This window comes from Equus quagga, chromosome 11 (genome assembly GCF_021613505.1).
Source record: "Equus quagga isolate Etosha38 chromosome 11, UCLA_HA_Equagga_1.0, whole genome shotgun sequence".
NCBI lineage: Eukaryota > Metazoa > Chordata > Mammalia > Perissodactyla > Equidae > Equus > Equus quagga.
The window spans coordinates 22,776,616-22,801,132 of NC_060277.1; the positions used below are offsets into that span (position 1 = coordinate 22,776,616).

General features: G+C 45.8%; 1 protein-coding gene across 4 annotated transcripts in view; it reads left to right on the plus strand.

Moving 5' to 3' along the window:
* The window catches only part of FYN (FYN proto-oncogene, Src family tyrosine kinase), a 204,764-nt gene extending 187,765 nt beyond the window's left edge, over positions 1-16,999 (plus strand). For all 4 annotated transcript variants that reach the window (XM_046675113.1, XM_046675110.1, XM_046675112.1 and 1 more), the window contains 2 exons: positions 4,299-4,430; positions 16,326-16,999. In XM_046675113.1, coding sequence (XP_046531069.1) covers positions 4,299-4,430; positions 16,326-16,534 — 341 coding nt within the window. In that variant the 3' untranslated portion in view covers positions 16,535-16,999. The remainder of the gene's footprint in view (positions 1-4,298; positions 4,431-16,325) is intronic.
* Positions 17,000-24,517: the final 7,518 nt, after the last annotated feature.

Here is a 24,517-nt window from a genome sequence, read left to right on the forward strand (position 1 = left end):
AGGACAGTTAGGCCAAGAACAGAGGAGCAGGAGATAGCCATGAGCTGGGAGTAGGGGGGAGACCTTTGGCAAAGGGAACAGCCTGTCCCATGGCCCTGCAGCAGGTAGGAGCAGTCAGAGAAGGTCAGTGGAGAGGTTGGGGTAGGGAGGGGAGCAGAGGAAGAGAGGCCCAGGATAACAAGAAGATGCTGGAGAAGTAGGCAGGAGGGACCAGATTGTGCCTGGGGGCCCAACTGGAAGGCCATTGCAGGAGTCCAGGCAAGTGACAGTGAACAAGTGGGCACTAGAGCGAGGGTAGTGAAGATGAAGAGAAATGGACACATTCAAGGGTGTGAAGTAGACTCAACATGGAGGATGATAAAGCGGCCAGGACACAAGATGACTCAGTAAAGATTTATTGAGCTTCCTCTCCAGGCGGGCCCTGTGCTGCTGTCCAAGTGCACAGCGATGCACAAATAGACACAGCATCCAGATGAGGAAGATTCTCAGCATCCTGGTATCGTCCTCTAGGTAGTTCACAAGGCAGCAAACCCTGAAAAAGCAGCAGAATTGTGGGGAAGATGAATTTTGGATGTCGTATATGAGAGGCTATTTGAGACCTCCCAATGGAGACATTGAGGGGGGAGTTGGTTCTACTGGTCAGGAACTCAAGACAGAGGGGGTGCCACGTGGTGATACAAACACAGGCATCACTGGAGTCGGGATGGTCGTTGAAGCCAGGGGAGCGAGTAAGACCTGTGTTGTTACCACTGGCTTATTTCACATCTCAACAGACGTTAGAGAACAGGAATGAGATGTATGTAAGAAACTGTTATTTAAAACACTAGTGTGTTTACTCACCACAGAAAATGATTCAGCCTAAGGCTCACTGGTCCTCTTTGCTATTCCAGGGGATAAATGACTGAAATACAGAGATATTCTACCTGTCTGGTGGCTCCAGGACACAGGTCCCAGTGATAGCACCAGGTCAAACTTTCAGCAATGAGTTTAGCTTGGGAGGTTGGTAAAATCTGTAAACACTGCCTAGAAAACATTCACAGGAAAAGATGCTTTCCAGTCCATACACAAATACAAATGTATTATGTACGGCCTTTGTCTATTGGCTTCAAAGAGTCCTAACTGTTAAAGTAATTCAGTAAGGAATAAAAACTGGGGTGATGCTAATTCCTTTATTTTTTTAGTTCATGTAAACATTGAACAGTACCTTGAGTGTTACCATGTCCTTCAGAGCCCGTGATGTCAGTGACGCGGGTCATCCATCATACTTGCATAGTTTGCCAGCTTTCCTCCAATAAAGTGCAGAGGAGAGGAAATGGCTTTGGCATCTGAATCCTGCTCCCAAATGAGAATTTCAAGAAGGGTGAATCAGCCAGTCACATCACAATACCAAGTTCATCGTAGGGTGGGTCTCTTGACAGCATCTGCTTTTTTCCACCAATCCGTACTGCTTAGAAGACAACTTTGATCCTAACTTTATGCCTGCCATGATATCTGTGAAAAAATCTGAGGGGTCAGAACTTTATTTTCAAGGAAAAGGTGATGTTTACACCCAGGAGACCCTTTCTTCCAGGTTTCTGAGCTTTCCTAACTTCACCCAAGGATAGAGCCCATCGCAGCCCCCGGCAGGGCCATCCATAGGATTGTATAGGTCGTATACTGGACAGCCTCAGGGACGCTGTTCTCATGGACTGGGGTTTGCAATGTGCAACCTGCATATCCATTTGCAAAGATCCCTTCCGAAAACCCCCGGTGAGCTCTCCCCCATTCAGAGCTGCATCTGCACCCTCAGGAGGTGGGGAACCAAGAGGAGAGGAAATAGAGGTAATGAGATGAGTAGAAGAGTGAGGATCGATCGATCAGTTCTTATGTTGAAACTAAGTTAATGATTAACAACTAGCTTATCACTGCTTTAATTTATTAACCTTTTGTCTTCCTTGAAAAGGAAAATATGAATTATCTTTAAAGAAGCTTCTTTTGTCAACAGTGGCTGCCATTTTAAGATGAAAAGAAGTGGGTGAAATTGGACAAAAACATTCCTCATGTTTTTTCCCTCCAAACTGTATTAGGTGTAAATACATTGCTTATCTTAGAAAGCAAACTAATACAAAAGAAATTTAAGTAAGCTCATGCTAATAAGTCAAAGAACATATATATAAATGATTTCCTATCAGAGATCCTTAATAGCCTTTGTTTTCACTTATTTTTTGAACATTTATATAATTCTTGTTGTAGGTGATATAATGAGAAAATAGTAAAGCAGGTTAGTGCAGTTGGCTGACATATTGACATGTGTTTATTTTTTAAAATCCGCAATTATGAAATCTTCTCTGGGAAAATCCAAAATGACTTTATCCAAATTTCGAATAGTTTACTTTCAGCAGCACACACCCCGTCACCAATGTTGAGCGATTCCAAGAAAGGAAGAAAGGCTTCTTTTTCTTGTCATTTTATTTACAGGATTTGTTTCTGCACGGGGGAGAAAAATGTTCTGTTTGCTTCAGAGATGGACATAGATTTCCAAGCCATTTGACTCCAGAGATGGTTTAAATAGGAATGAATTTAATATACCTTTAATTCTCTGAAATAAGAGAACTCCAGCTGAGGTTTGTTCCAGGGCAAAGCCTGCTCTCGACACTGAGGAAAATCTATTTCATTAATCCCAGCGGCTCAGAGTCCAAAGCTGCGTGAACAGAATGCTGGAGGATAGGACGTGTGAGAAGAATGCTTTGAAAGAAACTTTAAAAACAAAACGACTCTTGAGAGAATACCAGGCCTTGTGTGGAATCATGTAACACTTAAGGAAAGATATAAATAATATGCTTGAGAACATGGCTAATTAAAAATAACTCAATGCATAAAAGGAAAAGAAAACTATAGGATAACTTTTCTGCTCCAGTGTTAATGTGAGCTGCCGTATAATGAAATAGCAGGATTTTTTATTATTATTATTTCATTTCACACTGGCGTAGAAGAGATGGAGAGGAAAATTATATTGCCAGAAAATGCCAGGATAGATTTGCTAAAGATGTTGTCATATACTGTATTTAAAACAAAAATCTAATTATGGTGATTTATCATACCTCTGGTTATTAAAACCATGCTAATTTAAAGATTTTAATCATTTCCACTTTTGCACATTTCCTAGAAAATACTATGAAAGTTTCTAATTTTGTCAGCCTTTGTATGGTATTTTTTTAGGAGCTCCTAAGTAAAATTAACACGCTTTAAGCATATAATTGTATTTATATCCATAATAAAAATTCCTTGTGTTTTCCTTTTAGTTTGTTCAATGAAATATCTGGAACTGCTTTATAATTGCTCAGCCTGATGTGTGAGAGCAGAGGCTGCTGAGTCCATTTTAATTCCCTGTTCACACATCTAGCCTTGTAAAGGGCAGTGTGGACCGCACCCTTCCTTTTGGATTGGAGAGAGGATTCTTTTAATGATGGGAGAAATTTGAAAGAAAAGATTCTACTGACTTTGGCATGAATACGCTCCTTGGTCTCGAGAAATCAGAGACTCATAAGACAGTCATTGAAGCAAGACTGCTTTTTAAAAACAGGCATTACATTGTACCCTCTGTGGCTGGTAGGAGAAAGGTAGGGAGTAAGTTAGGGCTCATACAGTGCAGAAGAAACTATCCTGGAATTAAAGGTAGTCACTATCAGGGGGAAGGGTGGAGGGAAGAAAGAGCACATAGGGAGGGAAGGAGCCAGAGGCTAAATCCTTTCTCTGCTCTGGGTGTGGGAGGCCTCGGGAGAATATAGCCCATTTCAACATCACACAGGGGCCAAAGCAAACTGTCTCCACCCTGGGAGAAGCCTGGGGATTCGATCTGATTTTTATGCCCCTCAGTCAGAGCAAATATGGCTTTATATACTCAAGGACCCATAAGAGTAGCATTATGATCCAATATGTGTATTTATTAAAATATAATTTCAAAGCAAAACAAAAAATATCTAAATTAGTTTCCTAAATCACAGGTCAGCCCGACTTCCAGAGCAAACCTATGACATTCAATATGGTCCAAGATTCAAGTTCTAGAAGCCAGAGCTTTCAGGGACTTTGAAGTCCAACCCTTTGATCTGAAAATTAAAATTAAACTGGCTTTAAGGTCGCAGAGCGAGGACTAGACCCAAGCTTCTCAGTCCTAGTCCGTCCGTTCCTTGCTTCACGCCCTGTCCATCATCCTCTCTGAACCTGCTGCCTGAAAGCAGCTTCCGAGTGCTTTTCCCTCCCCAGCCCGTACCCAGCGCAATGCGCTCTGTCTGTCCAGTAACCAGCTGTTCTTCCTGCAGGTGCAAAGTTCCCCATTAAGTGGACGGCCCCTGAAGCAGCCCTGTACGGGAGGTTCACAATCAAGTCTGACGTGTGGTCTTTTGGAATCTTACTCACAGAGCTGGTCACCAAAGGGAGAGTGCCATATCCAGGTAAGAGCAGGGCCCAGCAGGAGTGCGCCTCCGATGGCATGCTTTTCCAGCACCACTTGGGGGAACCTCACCCCGTTTGCCTTCTAAGCCCCATCCTCAGCTTTCTACCAAGCCCGAGTTTGAAGGATGTGAACAGGTATTTAGGAGAGCCAGAGAAAAGCAGAACTGGGAGCCACTGTGGTATGTCGACAAACAGCCACCGTGCATTATGTGCCAGGATTAATGTCATTAGCAGCTGGTACGGACACTTCAGTCCACCCCAGCTCGTAGAGTCTCTGCTCTCTCAGGAGGAATGTGTGTCTGTGGCAGAACCTCCAGCCAAATGGAGCTGGCAGACACTTCTGGGAAAGAGGAGAAAAGCCCCCAGTGCTTTTTGATTACTCTGTAGCACTGACCCATGGAGTGGACCTGGCAGAAAGATGCCGGGACCTGTTTCCTCTGCGGGCCCCAGCTCCAGATGGCCGGAGAGCGGAGGCTCATGGGGACCACAGTTCAGAGGCTGCTCACTGCCCACTTCTGAACGGTGGAAATATGCTCTACAGCAGCAAGTAGAATGCAAAGAACTTGGAGATTCTTAGGCCCCGGAGTTTTTCTGGATTATCAGATTCATGCTCTCCAAAGAAACCACGGGTTTTGGTTCTCCACGCTTAAATTCATTCCTTTAGATAGATGATAGCATAAAGTACACTCAGGCCATTTCACCTCCATGCTTTAGTGGTTATAGCGCAGGGACAGTCCACTTTCTGAAATGTTAAGGACATATTTTTCAGTTACTACTGAGAGAAGAAAGAACATTGCTCCCTCTCATTCCCTGCCTAAGAAAGGAGCTTAAAAAAAGCAGCGATAGAAACGATAGTAGAGATTAATGAGGAATTGAGGTCTCTTGCAAATCCTGGCTTTGTAATCGTATCTTTGCAGTCACAGGAGCCAGCGAGGGCAGATTAATTGGTAATCCCTTTGTTCATTTTGTATGACTGTTTCTGGTCATCTTCAGAGAATGCAGAGAAGTAAAGAGGATCTCTTTCTGGATCGGTGTAGCCTCGAGACTCCTAGGAGAGCCAGGTTGGCACAGAGGCAGAATTGACAAATGTCCCGTCTCTGAAGCTCCGGCCCTGAGCATTTAGAGACGCGGGAGGAAGTCAGCTTTATTGATGCCACGGCCGCTGCTGCTCCCAGCATGTGCCAGTGGGCAGACACTCCGGGAAAAGCCAGCCAGCCCAGAGGAAAGGGCTGCCCTGGAGGGACCTGGAGCCCGGCGTGGGCGTCCCTGAGGTGCTTCTCCAGGGGGACATGTGCAGGTCTCTGGATTTTGAAGATGTGAAGGCCCCTCTCTCTTTATTGTCTGAATTTTGCACTAATTCCTTCCCGAGCCGCCCAAGTTTACAGTCACCTGGTGTGTTAAATGCTCTTGGGGAGAAAAGGTTAATACCGTTTGGCGTTCCTGTGAAGCCCTTCCTTCCAGCAGTAACACAAAGCCGCTTTTTATGTCCCAGGGTTGCACACAGAAGCCGAGACAAAGCGGGGGGGGGGGGGGCTGGGAGAAGGAAGGCAGGTGTGTGTTGCTGACGGAAGGGCTTTCCCAAGTTTGGTTTTCTCATAAAGAAAATGGCCTCATTTTACGACTCGGACTAGGATTCATTCATTGGGCATGGCATGGGTAAGTGGGAACTGTGCCAGGCTTTTTGCTCTACCTGAGAAGTGAGTTCAGATAAGACAGTCGTCCTCTCAGCAGACATTGATTAGACCCTTCCTCGAGCTAGGCACTGTCTCAGGTGCTGGGGATAGAACAGTGAGCAAAGAAATAGATTTAGTCCCTGCACTCATGGAGCTTACAGTCAAATAAAATATGCATCAAGTCCAGGAAGAAATCGGCCTTTTTGTTATTTATTTACTATTGGAGGAAATCACCCTCAACGGATGGAATACTTGGATTTACCCACTGTGGGCCCCAAGTCTTAATTCTGGTAATGGGGTCAGGGGCGTCTGATCCAGGTATCTACATACAACAGGTGCTGAGAGGGGCCTTGCCCCCAGAATCCTGGGAGGATGTCAAGGGCGTTTGGCATGAGAACTCAGTCCACTTGATTAGGCTTAGTTTCGTTCTGTGAGCAACTGCTGATGTGCGGGCGGCTTTGATGACCACCCTAATTCTATGCGGGTGGCAGAGAGAGCGTGCTGTACCTGGAAATCTTCACGGAGAAGAAGGCAAGTAGGGTTTCCACCTTGAGCTGAGGAAGAGGGCAGAGGGTCCCAGACATGGATGGGCATATGGGAAGGCACCAAGGCCTGGGAGGATGGCGCCAGTTCAAAGAGCTACAGGATAGTGAGTCTGAGGAGAGGAGGGCTGCGAGGCGAGGTTCCTGGAGATGCAGCTGGAGAAGCTGGCCACAGCCCATCGTGAGGGGCCTGGCGCACTGCCACGGGGAGCCCCTGTGGCCTGGCTGGTTGGAGTGGTGGCCAGGGAGTTGTGTCCACGGGGGAGTGACATGAAATGCTCCTCACCCACAGAAAGCCACAGAAAATTGTTTCCAGGCCTGTTCCTAGCTGTGACTGCTTCTTGTTTTTGTTTTTAAAGACAGCTATAATCATATTTAATTGAACTTCTGAATCTCACAGTGTACTCTTCTTGAGGGAGAAGCTTCTACAGAGAGATTCCAATTATAGGATTATTACCTTAATGAAGGATAACAGAAGAGGTGGTTTCATTAGGCTTCATTCAGAAGTCCCTGTGAAAGGCGGGACCTTCCTGTCTGCATCCTTGATGTTTGTGGTGTGGCCACATCAGTCAGTGTGTGCAGAGGTCTCTGCCGCATGGAGTCCTCGTGCCTTCGTGGTACCCCGGGACAGACGCCCCGTCCCTGTTCATCAGGACTTCCATTCTGACATCTGGTTGTAGGAACTTCTCAGCTGGCCAGAGTGTATTTTCAAGGAATTATGTTTTCAAGAACGGTAGGTGGTGGCACATTTTTCTGAGTTCTTTCATTCCTGAGCATGGCCTTCTGTTGCCTTCACACACGGGGAAGGTGCTTTGACTGGCAGGTGAGGATGGAGGTCGAAGGAGGGCAAGGTGACTTATAGCTGGGCTTTAGGAAAGCTTTCCAAGCTGTTTGCCCACCGCGAAAGAAGGTCCGGAAGTAAAAACCAGAGAAAAAGCTTAGAAGGGAGTATGTGAGGGGTGACCAAACGAAGGGCAAAGGGCCCGAGGAGACAGTAAAACATTGCACTGGTGGTTAGTTAGCAAGTCTTGTAAAAGAAGGGGAAGAAAGACAATCTCAGATTGAATGAGGGCCTTGAAGCCAAAGAAAACATACTGAAATGTCACACTGAGATGAACAGGGAGATAGCGGAGAGGAGTCGCCTCACCCGACCAGACAAAAAGGTTGCCTCCAGGATGTGTGACAGAGACAGACCTGCTTCCAGAGATCAGCTCCCTTTCACAGGTTCCGTAGGAGCAGCCTGACCCGCATGCCTTCTCAGCGTTGCAGTCTAGCTTGCTTTTCTGTAAGCCAAGGTTCAGAAGCATCCTTTGCACCAAGATTAGAACTGATTTCGAACTGATGGATTGTTGTACATGAGAAATGAAAACACTTAAAAGCAGTTTTCTGGAGTTGATGCATAAAACCAGAGCTGCGCATTTTAAACTATCATTGCCCCTTCAAATCCTTCTTTTCCCCTTTGCCTCCCCTGCCACTGCCCCATGTCAGACTGTCATCCACTTGTGCAATGACCTCTTCATGGGACGTCCTGCTTCCAGTCCCCACCACCACCACCATTCTATCATTGTCACCACCAGAGTTATTATCCTAGAAAACACAGACCCAGTTATCTTACTGTCCAAGTTAAAAATGTCCATGGCTTCCCCTTGTCTTCCAGATAAACTCCAGAAGCCTTAGTTTTGCACAGTGCTTCATAACTCTTTCCTTCCAGTCTTTCCACAAATATTTATTGAGCACCTGCTGTATGCCAGGGACTGTGCTGTCACCAGGAGTACAGCAGTGAACCAACAGACAAAAAATCTTGCCCTTGTGAACTTTTACTCCTCTTGGAAGAGAGAGACGATAAAGAAAGATAAATAAGCAAAATAGATTCAGTGTTGGGCTGGTGGTAACAGGTAGGGAGAAAAATAAAATGAGCAAGGAGATAGAAGGTGTGAGGAGAGCATGGCCAGGGAGGCCCTCACCAGGAAGGTAACATCTGAGTAGGACCTGAAGGAAGCCAGGCTAAGCCAGGTCCATATGTGGGGGAGGAGCCTTCCTTCAGAGCAAACTGGAGCCCAAATGCTGAAGAACTGCAAGGAAGCCAGTGTGGCTGGAGCAGAGGAAGCAGGGGGTCGGAGTGGCCCCAGGGAAGATCAGAGAGGACCTCTGTAGTTATAGCTTTTGCCTTTACTCGTAGTGAGATGGGGAGTCCCTGAGGGGCTTTGCATAGGTGACATGATCTGACATGATTTCTCTCTCTCCCCCACCCTTCTCACCAAGACATCTCTCTCTGGAACATGCAAGTCTCTCTTCTCAGCTCCACTGTCTGCCTCAGAATCCTTCAACGTCCCGCCCAGACATCCCCTCCTTTCTATAGCCTTCTCCATGTCGAGCCCAAATGGGTCGCCTCTGCTGTTGCTTCCATGACACCTCTTGAAGCCCTTGTCTTTGTGTCTCTCTTTTCCAGTAGCTCTGAACTCTTCGAGGAGAAGGGAGCTCCTTTATGTATTCCCCTTGTCCAGCACAGTGTCCCCCCATAGTAAACTCTCGGTAAGTGTAAGCAGATGATGGGTGGATAGCACAGGAAAAAAAAAAGAAAAGATTATGCCTATGAGGTTTTTGAAACAAGATATTTTAATTTGGCCCATAGCGTGCAAAGCCTTTCAACTCTATTCCGTCATCTCCACACGTAAATAGAGCGAATATTTTCCCAACCACAAGGTATCCTCTGTCCTCCAAGTTGTTCTGGGAAGTTGACCCTATGGTCAGTTCAAGCTCCATGTTCCAGCCCCATTCGATGCAGAATGTCCCGGCCATTCTGTGCCCTGGCGCCCAACTGAACACCTGCTTTGGGAATTTGGCAGGATCTGGCAAAGCAGCAGCGTTCTCTTAAGCACGTCACATTTATCCATGCATTTGAAGCACTTTCAAATCTTTTAGCAAGTGACAGCTGACTGACTTTCGTGAATGCATCAGGCACCTGATCATGACTTGAAGAGGCAAGGGAAATTAGTGAAACTATAGCATCTTCCTTAAAGAATCAGAAGTCCCACCCCACCCTCCCTCTGCCCCACTCAGATGCCTTAGAGCCCTGAACCATGGACACCTATTCCTCTGTGTTCAACAGGCCGTCATTGTCGCCTGCACACTATCCCTGCTGTGCCCAGCATACTGAGAGGACCAGATTTTTCTTGGGTTAGGAAGAGGTTAGACAGTCCAGCCAGGAGAACGGGAAGCAGGATGAGACCTCTGATCTTAGCTAAGGGTGCTCTGTCCTCTGCCCTCCCTGCCCCCATCCACCGTCCCTGGGGCTTTTCCTTCCAGCTGAAGGCATTCTCTTCAGAGAGGGAATCCTGCCTGGAGTGCCCAGGAGTCATGTTGTCACCTCCCCCTACAAGGTTTCTCTTGGCCAGTGTGGCTGGTGAGAGGACAGGAGGAGAATGCAAGTCAAGAGTACTGCCCGAGAGGGACCTTCCTCTGCTTAGTCCTCGTCCGCTGCTCTTCCTCGTCAGCCGCGCACCTCCATGGCCTTTCTCCCTTGCACCCTCACCCTCTTTTTCCCTTCTCCTTTTCTGGGACAAAGGAGTTCTTTATGATACTGTATTATCAACTTTAAATAAGCTTTGTGTGTTATGGTACCTGAGTAGCTGTCGTTCTGTCTGTATTAATACAGTGGGTTTAATAAAAACAGCTGCCCTGAGGTTATCTGGTAATATGGGGAAAGAGAAACAAACCCAGTCATTATTGTGCCTTCTCAAGGTCACTGCTTTACTTTCATCTCTGTTCTTTGATCAGCATCTTTCTGCCCAAAACTTGTGCTTTGATCCTTTACCAAAACCTAACTTAAGCATCCTGGTTGCTGCCCAGTCAGATAACTGGAGCACATGACGATCTGAAAGCACACGTGTCTCTGGGCAAGCACCGTTACCTTAGCCCTCCTACCTCCTGTCACGAGCATGGCACTGCTCGACACACAGTAAGCAGAAAGGCCTTTTTACGGGGTTTATGCAGAAAAGCAAGGGGGAGCCTCTGACAGAGGCCTTATGCCCAACGCAGGATAATTTCCTTTGAATGGAAAGTTTAGTGTGCAAAAGGAATCTGGATGTCTGATAACCCGAATGTCATTCCCATTGTTAAAGTACGTAATTATTCAGATGGCACAAAAAAATCCAGGTTCTTGCAATCCTTAATCAAATCCAGATGCAAACTGGAACAGAGAAGAGCTCAAATCCCCAACTGTGCAGAGCTGGCCCTCTGGGATCCATGCTAGGAAGCTGCACGAATGGAAAGCCAGAAAGCAAACGCCCTTCTTTCGTAGCAGACATTTTTTTTTCAAACAGATAAAAGCACAGTGACTATTGAGATATTTTGTGACAAATGGAGAAACTGAGGCCGGGGGAAGTCAAGTCACCTGCTGAGAGACACAGGGAGACATGCGAAGTCAGGAATAGTAAGGGTGGCTCTGCCAACAAAAATGGATTTTCTTCTTCCCTAATGAATCTAAAAGAAAAGAGGGGAGGCACTACCGATATAATATGTAGCTCAACCGAGAGGAATGGGAGAGTTTAAAAGAAAAGGAGGAGAAAAAACAAAAAAGAGAGAAGAGAAAGAAAACACACGCACGTGAAAATGACAGTGTTGGCAGCTGCACAGAGGAAGGGTTGGAAAATGAGAGTTGGAAAGTTGACCTTAATTCAGAAACCAAGAGGAAGCCAGCAAAATGATTTAGAAAGGGTAATACAGTCGTAATGGCAGGAAGCAAGTACAGTCCATTTGGCCGGGGAATCTCTGTAGTGCTTTGGGCAGGCCGACTGGAAATGATGCTCTCACTGACCGTATTTGAAAGCCTGAAGTCCCTGATGACAGGAGGCCCCCGTGGACGATGTAGGGAAGGGGAATTTGAAAGGAAACCCCCACGCCACAGGCTCCACAGGTTGTCTGTGACCTGAGTACCACTGAGCTGTGCCCTGTGAGAGGGGCCCCTGCAAGTGGCCCGTTTTCCGCACTGACTCCAGTGGGAGAGCAGGAGGCTCAGGTGCTGCCACGGTGGGGGGCAGAGGACAGAGGTGGAGTAAAACTGGGCAGTGTGTCTGTGCTTGCCGGCTGCCCAGCCCTGCACCCCTTCTCGGATGTGGAGGTTGGGAACCAGGGGACACGCCTGGGCACACTCTGTGAACATGGCACTTCCCACAGCCACCCCACTGGCTGGCGGAGACCATGCCTCCTGTTGGGAAATGGGCTCTGTTGTAGCTCCCCCCAAGAAACCTGGAGGCCCAAACTCTCGATGACGGCCTTTCCCTAAAACGTGCCCATACGCTGTGTTTTAAAGTTTCTGTCTCCTGTTTCTCTCCTCCCCTTCTCCCCACTGAAAAAGGAAAAATATTCCCAAGCACGCTCCTTCCCTGTCCGTTTCCTCAATTGGGAGTACGATAAAAAGATTCTTCTTGGGGCTGGCCCAGTGGCCAAATGGTTAAGTTTGCGTGCTCCGCTGCAGTGGCCCAGGGTTTCGCCGGTTTGGACCCTGGGTGTGGACATGGCACTGCTCGTCAGGCCATGCTGAGGCGGTGTCCCACATGCCACAACTAGAAGGACACACAACTATGTACCGGGGGGCTTTGGGGAGAAAAGGAGGGAGGAAAAAAAAGATTGGCAACAGATATTAGCTCAGGTGCCAATCTTAAAAAAAAAAAGATTCTTCTCTTCTGGTCCCTGTGTCCCTCAAGACGCCCTTCTGTCCGCCCTGGCACTCAGGCTCATATGTATTCCCTTCCTTGGTCCCTGTCCTTCACCTCCCAGGTGTCAGATCAAGCCACTATCTTAGGAAAAGTGGCTAAAAGAGAGGAAATAACAGTTTTCTTTGTAACAAAAATGCGAAACCATCTAAAAAGAAAAAATATTTAGGCCCTTCTTTATAGTAGTATACAGAGTAAAACACATTTTGCTAATAAACGAATTCTTGAAATAAATATGATTTTCAAAGTTCTTAGAGCTGAGAATACTATTTTTAAACTATGAACACAATCCACTTAATTTACCTGTTGTTTGTAAAATAAAAACTAGCCTAAGCCTTCCTAAGCGGGCCTCTCTTGATGAGCAGCTGTTGGTGGGGAGGTCCGCTGTGAAGTGCCGGTCCTCAGGTCAGCCCATGTGGATTCTGGCTCATGGATGGGTGGGAAAGAGCTAATCCCATTCAGATTGCTCTTGTCGGCCAAGTGCATTGTCTTCTAGCCCACTTTTCTGGCAAAGCTGAACTGATATGTTTCTACTTGGCCCGGTGCGTGGAATTAGTTATGTATGCTCCTCGTACTTTGAAAGGCCTGGGGAGAAGGAGGCGTGAGAAGAGGAAGCAGAGGAGGAGGGGGCAGGGGGGGCAGGCAGGAGGTGGAGAGTGAGAAGGAGAGGGCCCGTGAGCTGGCGGTGTAGACTTGCCGGCGGTCTGCCCTGCGTGGGCCCAGTCACAGCTCCCTCCGTTGGCCACACAGCCCAGGAAGCCTCGGGAGATGCTACATGCTGAGGGTCAAGTCTCTGTATCCGCTGCGTCCGAGGCTTGGGCACAGCCCTGGAAAAATAGGCTTGACCCAAGTGGCCAATAAAACTTTCCATTAACGAGAATGAGTTAAGAGTTTTAAAAAGACACGTGAAATCTTTCCATTTGAGCAGTTTGTTTTTTAATGAAATGAAACCTTTATTGACATAAGCTCTGCCAGGCAAGGGGAGAATGATTAATTAAACTCTGCGGTGCCATTTTGGGCAGAGTCTCAGTACCAGAATAAAGCATTAGAAGGTATTTTCGGGGGGTTATAGGCTCCAGAAGGGCCTGTCAGACCTTCTGAGCTTCAGACCTTCTGCCTGGCTTTCCCCCAGTTCCTGTAGGCTCCTGGCAGGGGTAGGGCCAGGGCCAGGGGGATTTGTGCAGATTCAGGCCATGTGGCTTGTGAGTATTATGAACCCAAGGACAATACTAAAATACAAAGTAAACGCGCTTTGGAGAAGGCCGGTCCTGCTGTGTGACTATGTTCCTTGCCTAACCTTTCTGGGCAGGCTGGAGTGTGGTGGCTGCTGTCACTCATGCTGGGGCCTCCCAGCCAAAACCCTTGGGACTCGATGTGCATCCAGAATCAGACCTTTTTTTTTTTTAGGAAGTCCATGCAGTGCATAGACCATAACACCCTAGGAGAGCCTGGAGCGGCACTCTCTATTCAAATACGTTCTTAATTTTGCAGCAATATGCAGGAATAAATAAAAACAATAAATAACCTCACACCCACGTCAGGTTTTATGGCCAAGCAAGGTGAGTTCAGATCAGTTTTGCTGCCAAGTGAGTTACCAGAACTGGTGTCTAGAGTGTCCTGGGTTTGGGAACTGTGGATAAGGCATTGCTGGCCTCTGTCACTCACCATTAGTCCAGAGCACTGCAGCACATTCCCCTGGCAGCCCCAGGTTCCATCCCTTGCCTCCAGCTCCTCGCCCCATCCCAAGTTTTTAAAGCAAGTTTTCAGCAGTTGGAGGAGGATTTAAGGTAATTCGCCATAGAGCTATCTAAACACCAAACTGGAGAGGTACCTGTAAGATCAGGCCTGGCGTGGAGGCAGGGGACCCAGACTCATTCACCAAACCCCTCTCCCTAAAAGACGGATTCCCCCCCCCCAAAATGTGAGTGAGGTTATGTTAGAATAACTAAACTGAAGGCCTACTTCAACCCAGCAGGAATAATATATGGATTTCATCACCTCAAGAAATTTTAGTGGTTGGGCCAGCCTGGTAGTGCAGCGGTTAAGTGCGCATGTTCCACCTCAGTGGCCTGGGGTTCACCAGTTCGGATCCCAGGTGCGGACATGGCACTGCTTGGCAAAAGCCATGCTGTGGTAGGCGTCCCACTTATAAAGTAGAGGAAGATGGGCGTGGATGTTAGCTCAGGGCCAGTCTTCCTCAGCAAAAAGAGGAGGATTGGCAGCAGATGTTAGCTCAGGGCTAATTTTCCTTAAAAAAAAATTTAATAAAAAATAAGAGATTATAGTGGCAGAGATTAAGAAAGCATCCCCAAAGGGTTTGGACCAGCACGTGAATGACAGGACCATGGTTGACAGCTAAAGAGCCAGGACAAACCCAGCTCCGAAATTAACCACAAAACGGAGAGAACTGCCAATAGATCCCAAAGTCTGAGTGTCCCCTCCCCAGGGTGACAGGGTTGTGCTCTGAGCCCAGCTCCTCTGGCCAGGCTTACAGGGTCCTAGAGAGCTGGTTGCCACCTCCTCCAGAAGTAAAGGGAGCTGCTGCATGCGCCTGCTGAGTTCTCCTGCTGGAGATGTTCCTGAGGGAGAGGGGAGGAAATCTAGGCTTCTGTAAGGCTTGAGCCCACATTCTTGCTCGCATAAATTAACTGGGTCAGCAGTTGGGGAGGATTCCAGATTATAGGCTTGCAGCCAAGAAGCAGCCAAAACGTACAAGGGCTTGGCAGGTGATAGCAGAACATGATATGGCACAAAAAAGAAGGGAAACTGGAGAATAGTGCCTGGCAGTGATTGGGAAAGGGGTCAGGGCCTTCGCCTCACCCCAAGTGTGGTATTTCCTGTTCTGTCAAGAAGGCCAACATGCAAGCAGGCTGCCTTCTCTCCAGGGTTAGCAATCTCCCCAAATGTCTCCTGTTAGTGCCATACAGCCCGATGTTCCGACGTGAGGCAGCTCCCCCAGAGGGTCACAAAGGTCTCAAATGATAGATGGCCTGTCCTACAGCATCAGTAAACACAGGCCCTGGAGACACCCTGTCTCCCCATCAAAGTCACCAAACCTCAGGGCACCTCGGGGTCACTGGGCTGGATGGTGCCCAGCCGTGGTGGCATGATGACAGATCTCAGATGGTGGGGCACCAAGAGCTTGCCCAGGCACAAAGACAGCTAATTTATGAAGTTTATCAGTGGAGCTTATCGACACTATAAACAAGGGACAGTGTTTTTCATTCCATGGATTTTTTTTTGTCTGCTTCATTCATATTTTTTTGTCAGCTTAATTGAAGTGTAATTTACATACAATAGGATTCAACAATTTTAAGAATTCAGTGAGTTTTAGCAAACATAAAGAGTCACACCACCACATACAGGATGTAGGCCAAGGGTTGGCAGACTGCGGCCTGTGGACCAAACCCAGCCCCCATCCTGTCCTTGTTTTGTACATTTTTAAAGGATTGTAAAGAAAAACATGAAGAATGTGCGACAGAGATGGGTGCGACCCGCAAAACCTAAGACATCTTCCCTCTGGCTCGGACGGGCAGAGTTTGCGGACCCTCACACAGCTTTTCCACCACCCTCGCGGCCCCTGCGGCCCCTGCAGGCATTCCCCTCCCTCACCCCTGGCAACCAGTGATCTGCTTTCTATCACTGTAGTTTTGCCTTTTCTAGAACTTCGTATAAATGAAATCATACTGTACGTTGCCTTTTGCATCTGGCTTCTGTCAGTTGTAACACTTTTGAGAGTCGTTGTCTGCACTTTTCCGTGTATCAGTAGCACATTTCTTTTATATTTCTGAGTGATGGGGTGTCCCATGTAAGGTAAGCTTCCACTCTGCATGAGATGGGGGCCCTCAGCATGTTTTAACCCCATGCAGGCTCAAAGCAGAAGCCAAGGGGTGGGGGGAGGCCCAGGGCCAGGGGTCGCGGCCCGCAGCCAGAGGGGCCCGCTCTCACCTCCCTTGTCTCTGCAGGCATGAACAACCGGGAGGTGCTGGAGCAGGTGGAGCGCGGCTACAGGATGCCCTGTCCGCAGGACTGCCCCATCTCTCTCCACGAGCTCATGATCCACTGCTGGAAAAAGGACCCCGAAGAGCGGCCCACTTTCGAGTACCTGCAGGGCTTCCTGGAGGACTACTTCACGGCGACAGAGCCCCAGTACCAGCCTGGTGAAAACCTGTAAGACCCGGGTCTGCAGAGAGAGGCCTCGTCCAGGAGGCTTCCCCGCCCCCTCCCCATTAGCTTCCAATTCCGTAGCCAGCTGCTTCAAGCAGAGCAGCCAGAACCGTCCAGGATCAGATTGCATGTGACTCTGAAGCTGACGAACTTCCATGGCCCTCATTAATGACACTTGTCCCCAAATCCGAACCTCCTCTGTGAAGCATACGAGACAGAATCTTGTTATTTCTCAGACTTTGGAAAATGCATTGTATCGATGTTATGTAAAAGGCCAAACCTCTGTTCAGTGTAAATAGTTACTCCAGTGCCAACGATCCTCCTCGTGCTTTCCTTTTTTTAAAATGCAAATCCTATGTGATTTTAACTCTGTCTTCACCTGATTCAACTAAAAAAAAAAAGTATTATTTTCCAAAAGTGGCCTCTTTGTCTAAAACAATAAAATTTTTTTTCATGTTTTAACAAAAACCAATCAGGACAGGTGTTCGTTTTTTTCTTTTTTGTAAATATGAATATGTATAATATATCCATCCCTGTACACACACCCTGTACACACACCTGTGCTAACGTGGAGACCGTGGCCAAGCTGGGCCACAAAGCTTCGGGACCCGGAGTGAAGATTTTCCGGCAAAATCAGCATAAAAGCACTGGTGTCATTCTGAAAACCAGTGGCCTCCTTTTTGGCTTTTGCAAAGCATGAGTCTTTCTTTCTTTTTTTCTTTTTGATTTGGATTGCACTTTTTGGTTCATGACTGCACCTCTGGTGGCTGTTCCTTTGACTCTTCAGCAGCCCCCACGCTGACTTCCCAAGTTCTGTTTCCAGTATTTGCTTCAACTTAAACTGCGATTTGTTCTTGAAACTTAAGAGTTGAGCATATTTAAGCAAGCAAACGGCCAGTACCACCGGGGGAACTGGAAAACGGATACCACACAAACTTCTTGTATAAAAATACGAATGCTGAAGTGTTTCAGACTTTTTTTTAATTTAATAAACATTGTAACCACATTTAAATGGTCTAAAACCCATAGCATTGTAGTCGTGGCAACCTGCTGAATTCTCATACAACTAAAACTTATGGGGATGGTGAGGGTGGGGGTTGTACATTTCCCATTGTAAGATAAGTGTTTTAAATGTCCTGTACTGCTAATGAGATGACTTTCTCTATGTCCAAGAGTTCTCCAGTGGAATAACTATGCACTACTTTACATTTCACGGGGATGCACAAAAAAAAAAAAAATTATTACATTTTTAGTTACTGTTTGTACCAAGCTTGAATTACGTCTGTTTAACAACAAATCAAAAAGCCTATTTCTATTGGGTTTTTAATACTGAGTAGCAACTCTGAAGTCTTAATTCCTTTTTTGTTATGATTTATTTGTGAGTTTACATTTTTAAATTGTTTAACTTTCTTAATTTAGTAATTAAAAAGAGAGCATTTTACATTTGAATTTTTTTTTTTGTTCATTTGTTTAAATCAAATCATGGAAGGTACTCTAGTGACGTATCTGTCCCCACACCAGGTTGTCAGGAGTCATGTGGTGGGTTTCACCGTTGTGCAGTGATTTCCAGATGACAGAAATGTTCAGAACACCTGGAGCGGTTTTTTGTTTTACCCTCAGAAAAGCTAGGCTATTGTCTAGCTAATTCAGAGGACTGTTAAAGCAAGATGAGGCATACCTAAACATTTTAATTTATCAGAAATTTTCTCTAACTGGAATTTTCTGTGTCCCACTTGTAGGAGAAAGAGACAATTACAAGAAGAATCTTTCTTGTCCTGGAGTCAGTGTATATATTGCCCTGTGTCCCTCCACCTCTGTAATGAAGTTGCTGAGCAGAAAACAGCCTGGTGTGGTCAAAGGGCCAGTGCATAGAACAGCTAACTGTCCAGGCCTGGCTCTGCTCTCATTCAGCTGTGGGACCTCGAGCAGCCACCTGGCATCTCTTGCTTGCAGGTCCTGTCTGTCAAAATGAGGGGCTTGGGTAAGATTTGCTGTTGGTGCAAAGCTCTTATTACCTACAGTTATTATCACATTACTGGGCAATTTATTAACACGTTCTAGGTTTTTTTTTTCTTTGCTGAGGAAGATTGTCCCTGAGCTAACATCTGTGCCAGTCTTCCTCTATTTTGTATATGGGGCACTGCCACAGCATGGCCTGACAAGCAGTGTTTAGGTCCCCACCAGAGATACAAACATGCAAAACCCCAGGCCACCAAAGTGGAGCACATGAACTTAACCACTATGCCACAAGACTGGCCCCAAGATATTTTTAAAGATCACTGTTTTTAATCTTCACATCCCACTAGGTTGGATAATTTGAAAATATTCTCTGGAGGGTTTTTGTTTATATTTTTGACTTGGTTGTTCAAGAAAATCTGAAAATGTCATGACAACCTGTTTTAAACAGAGATTCTTTAAGAAAAAACATAATCTCTTTGAACCAAAGTAGCCTTTAATTCATCAGTTGAGTTCATTGTGTATTCTCTCATATGAAGCACAACCAAGGACTTGACTTAACTCAAAGGCACTCATGAAATGCAGCGTGCCAGGACTATTCTGGAACACTTAGAGTAGGGTTGCAGAATAAAAGTAAAAGAGTAGCTATAAATACAAAGAAATCAGAGATGTTTGCAGTTTTTTTTTTCCCCAAGAAACTAATGTGCTGTCAAGAAATGCCTGAGTAGACAAGTCCAGGCAAATGAAACATCGCCTCCGGGGAGGCCCAGCACCTCCCCAAAAGCCCCTCTCCCTCACAAGTTGTAGAAGCTTGAGGTGAGGGAACTGAAGTCATTGACCAGAAAGTTCTCTTGTGAAGAAAGAAAAGTATCTTGAAAGGCACCTCAGCGGCAAGCAACAGTGAAAGACTTTTTGTCTGTAGTGATCTGTAGTGAATGAGTACTTGCTCTGTTCTCGCAGGAGAGCTGGCATCTGGCATTGCTGTGCTGCATCGGGAGCCTTCCTAATAAACTGTTTCTTTTTACCTTCTTAGAAGCAAATAATAAACCTACGAAAGAAGACAAGTCGACAAAGCCCAGACATTGTAAATGTGACAGAATGCTTTCTGTTCTCCCGTGTTCACTGAGGCTCGCACTCTCCTCTGAGGCCACTTGGTTCACGGTGACCTGATGGCTAGGAGATGGCTTGGTTCACGGAGAGACTGTAGTGGATGTGGGGCCTCCCACGTGTGAGAGCATCAGAGTGTAGGTGGAAGCAAACGATGCATTTGGCAGTGCCTTGGTCATGGCAAAGAAAGATGTATGGGGAACCAGGCAGATCCACGAGAAAAGTTAAGTGTGCTCATAATGCCTCAAATACAGCCACACTACTGAAGATTTCCTGACAAGTGCCAGAGGGTGTTTACCTGCCTTGAGAAAGCTAGAAATCCTCCTGTGGCTAAATTTTGGCACCAGAGGATTTTTCTAGTAGCATTGGAACTGCAAAGTCTTAACCTGATATTTCCTAGGGGACCCTAAGAATGTATATACCATATTAATTGGAATGGTCTTCCATGAGTCTTGAAAGAAGGGAAGGTTTTCAGCAGTACGCAGAGAATTGCACTGAAGCCCACGGCATAAGGGATGTCATCTGTTCTTTTGTCATGGCTCGGCACAAGAGAACTTCACTTGACAGGGTAAACATTTCCTAACAAGTTGTATTTGGATAAAATGGTGTTTGTTCAATTTGTTCCTGAAAGGTATTTTAATGGGGTTAGATGACTTTTGTTGGCTTTCTTACCATTATATATTATACTGTTGGAATTCAATTAGACTGTCCAAACTATTTGCTAGAAGGAAGAAAGGAAAGGAGGGAGGGAGGAAAAAGAGGGAGGGTGAGAGAGAAAGAGAAAAGGATGGAAGGGAGGAAGGGAGGAAGGAAAGAATTTGGTGGGGGGAAGAGAGCTCAAATAAATTTATTCTAAAAATGATATTGTGAGGTACAGATTTACTAAAGCAAGTACCAATAATATATGTTTATTTTATCTAATTCTCAAAAACAGATTACAACTACCGAGAAGAAAATAATGAAAAATTAGTATCTTCAATATCTTTGAAATGAGAAATAGAACTTCATAATTTATATATACCTATATTCCCAGAAATTTTTCATAATAAATTCCTAGATTGTACCTCATTCTTTCTAAACATGCCAAATATTCAGAATCCCATGGAAGTGGGGGATAGTATACCTTTATTTAAAAATTAATTTGAGGACTGAAAATAAAAATAAGTGGTTTTCCAGTGTGGCAGCAACTATTCTAAGGAGAATGTGATCAGTGACAAATCACTGCTTCCCCAGCAGCCAGAACACTATACTCCTTTCCAGAATACTTACTATTCTTCTAATAATGTGTTTGAGAATACATCTTTTAATGCATTTTAAAGAATTCTTTAAAAGAAGAGACTTCTTTTAATGCATTTTCCCTGCCAGATTGTGAGTTCCTTGAGAACAGAAACTGCTTAACTTGTTCACCACTGCTCTGCCTGCACCTAGAGCAATGATAAGCTGATGGTGGATGTTGGGTGGATGGTTGGATGGATGACGGTCAGATGGATGATGCTGTCCAAGGGGCGAATGGTTGACCTGCGAGTGACACGCTTACCCAAGAAGCTACTGAGCACACTGGGATTGGCTGTGAGCTGCCCGAGACACGAGCCCTGCCCGTTGTGAATGTGTAGCCACCAGTCTTCAATATATGTTTTGAAGGCCCGGTCTATAGCCTGGACTGAACATCATTAGTGCTTCCCAAACCTTTCCCCAGGACTCATCCCAACACCAATGGGAATAAACTTGTACCCTCTGGGACCTGGGGCCTTCAAGGTCTCACTCTAACCTTGTAATTTTATGATAACTTGATATTCTCTCTAAAATATCCATTTTTTGTCTTCATATAAAATTATTTTCCCAGACCTTCAGCTTGTGCATTGTTTACCAGGTGATGGCTTGTAGTGTCACTGGCACCCCTCTGCATGACCTGGGAAGTCATTCCTGTGCCCTGCTTGAGAATCACAGTGTGAAGATGTTGTCCATAAAATATTACTGCCAACATGAAAATACTGTAGTTGGGAGAGGTAACATTAACTCCCTTTAATATGGAGTCTCTTATCTAATTCCCTTTTTTCACTCAGCAAAGAACAGCCCCCTGACTGAGAACGGGACAGAAGATGAGGGGGTTTGATGATGGAAAGAAAAAAAACCATTCAGAGCCACCTAAAAGGGAAGGTCTGGTCGGTCAGCCTGCTGGTCCAAGATGGTAGCAAATGGGAGTAGACAGGATGGAGACGTTGGACAAGGAGGAAGAAACCAGAGCTTGGATGAAAAAGTCCTTTGCCAAGACTATTCAAGGCAATGGGATGATGGCAGATAAGACTGTGGATAAGTGTAAGGACTTACCATTCATTCCTTTGCCAAACATTTGTTGAGTACTTATTATGGACTAGACCCTGTGCTTAGCGCTAGAAAGCCAGTCCAGTGAGGGTGGACACCCATAGAAGACAGACGCAGTAAGCTTTCTGCCAGGTGGTAGCAGAGGAGTGCCATCCGGCCCAAAGTGAGGAGTGCAGGGAGGCTTGCTGGAGGAGGCGATGCCTGAACTTAGTCTTAAAGGACATGGAGAAGTAGATTATGTATTGCTTAATGGTAGGTCCATTATTTTTTGCCTTTAGATGTGTTTCTTTCTGATTCCCAACCCCCGTTAGGGGCAAGCTCATGCTTTAAATATAGAAGATGCTCAGCAAATGCATCCAAGTGAAAAAAAACCAAAACCAAGCCAAGAAAAATCTGAATCTCTCTCTCTCTCTCTCTCACACACACATTAAAAAGTATATCAGTACATCATTTACTCTTAGTGAGCTGCTCACAGGAGAGGCTGGTAGATAACACCATAAAAGGGCAGAGAGTGAGGTTTCAGGCAGGTCGTTGGCTCCAGTGTCCCCACCGGAATGTAGTTGGAACTATATTTATAGAGCATGAGAATAAAAGAATTGCCAGGAAAGAGGCTTGTAACGACTCCTCTCTGCCTCTCTTCCTAACAAGTGGTGGGGGTTTTCTCCCATTTACGAGCCCATTGCATTTTTCCTCTCCTCCCCTCTACTCAACTATTTTGCTTGAAGTGTCGTGAGCAGGTGCAACATGTAAACTCATGAAGGGAGGCATACACTAGCAGTTGTGAGGTGTTCTGGTCGTTTTGTTTTGGAATTTTCTTCCCTTTGGTTAATTATCAAGTGCTTGCTATGTAAGAATCAATGAGTAGCTAATTGGAAGCAAGAGAGAATGAAATGGGTATTATTCAGATAGTGTTTTTCATGAAAAGCGTACATGTAATACTGTGGGGAAATATTACTAAATAGCAAGAGATTTTATCTTTTTTTTTTTTTTTTTGGTGTATGTTTACAAAAGGATTTATTTAAAGCCACTCATAAACTAAATCCAGGGATGTGAATCCTTTCATTTTTAGACTCCTCCCAAGGGGTGAGTGCAGGAAGACACCAGGAGGGAGGCGGAGCCTCTGGAGATCTTTCTGGAACCCAAACCACCCTAACTGGAGCCAGAAGGTCTGTCAATTCCCAGAGAGCAGCAAGGAAATGGTAAGTAAATGGCAGCAGTTGCCTAGAGAATTAGGGAATGAATAACAATGCTTTCTGGTAAATTAACCATATTACATTGTGCACAGCAAAGTGATGGAAGAACCCAGTTAAAAATTGAATAATAATTTTCCCACATCATTTATGTAAAATGCATAATTTTCCTACTTCAGTGGACTTTGGTTTGATTTAAAATATGAACCGCTCTAGTACTGTTCACCAAAGCATAATTTGTGAGATAATTGGGAAGGGGAGGAGAAATCAGGCTGTAATCAGCACAATCCTGTGTGAGCCACTTCACCTCCCTCCCGTCCCCTGCAAATTTCGGAAATTGTTTGTCGATAGGTTGAAGGTCTCTATGTGAAAGTGTGAGGCATCAATCATTGTCGTTGCTATCACTAAACCATGACCTCACCGTGTGCGAGAGGGGAAAGCAAGGCTTCCCTCTAGTCAGTATTTTTCTGCTCTAATTCAAATAAGTACTTGTTTTTGAATAGTAGGGAAAATGGAAATGTTGCCATGCTTAAAACAGCAAGCCGAGAACAAAAGAAACGTGCACGCAGCGGAAGGAGACCTTGGAAGATGCGTAGATAGAACAAAAAACTGCGCTTGGCCAGGATTCTGTTTCAGAATCAAATGCAAAATGAAGAACGTTGTTCCAACTATAACGATTTTGCCACCTACGATCTCTGAAATGAAAAGTCGTCATGGAATCCACGTTGACATTCAAAAGCTGTGCTCTTGCGGTGAGTGATGGTGTTTGTCCGTGACTGATGTAGGCTTCAGAACCAGAGCTGTCGGCGGTGGGGTGGAATTCCACAGGTGAACCAGCCACCCTTCACTTCGACGCTGCCCTCCCGGGTCAGTCACTGTTGCTTTTCCTCGCTCTCCTCCTTCCCCCATCCTTCACCCCTGCTCCCCACCCCCACGAGAACTATAGAGTTTTCATTAGATATTCAGTCATTCTCTTCATCCTCGTCTCTCCACAAAGGGCCATTATTTACTTACTAAGTTTAGCCCTTAGATTTTTGACCTTTCAGGGCAAATCTGTGGCTGATTCTGTCTGCTTCTCTTTGTTGTCCTAATCCTGCCTCCTCTGTAACCCTGCTGGCCCCACGAGGCTGAACCTTGAACCCCATAAATCTCCATACTTCTCTCTCGGGTGCCCATTTTGGTTGGCCAAAGGGGCCTTCCCAAGTCTTAATACTCTTCCCCACTCTTTCCTTCTCTCCCTCCTACCCCTGCCACTAGCCTAAGATTTATCTGACACTAGGTTTTTCCCTATGCCTCCTGCCACTAGCTAGAAATTGCCTTTTTGCAAATTGGAAAAAGCTATCCTACCTCAAGACACTTTGCTGCCATCAGCCAGAAAATTATTGTAATAGATATGCCAAGAGATGATGTGAATG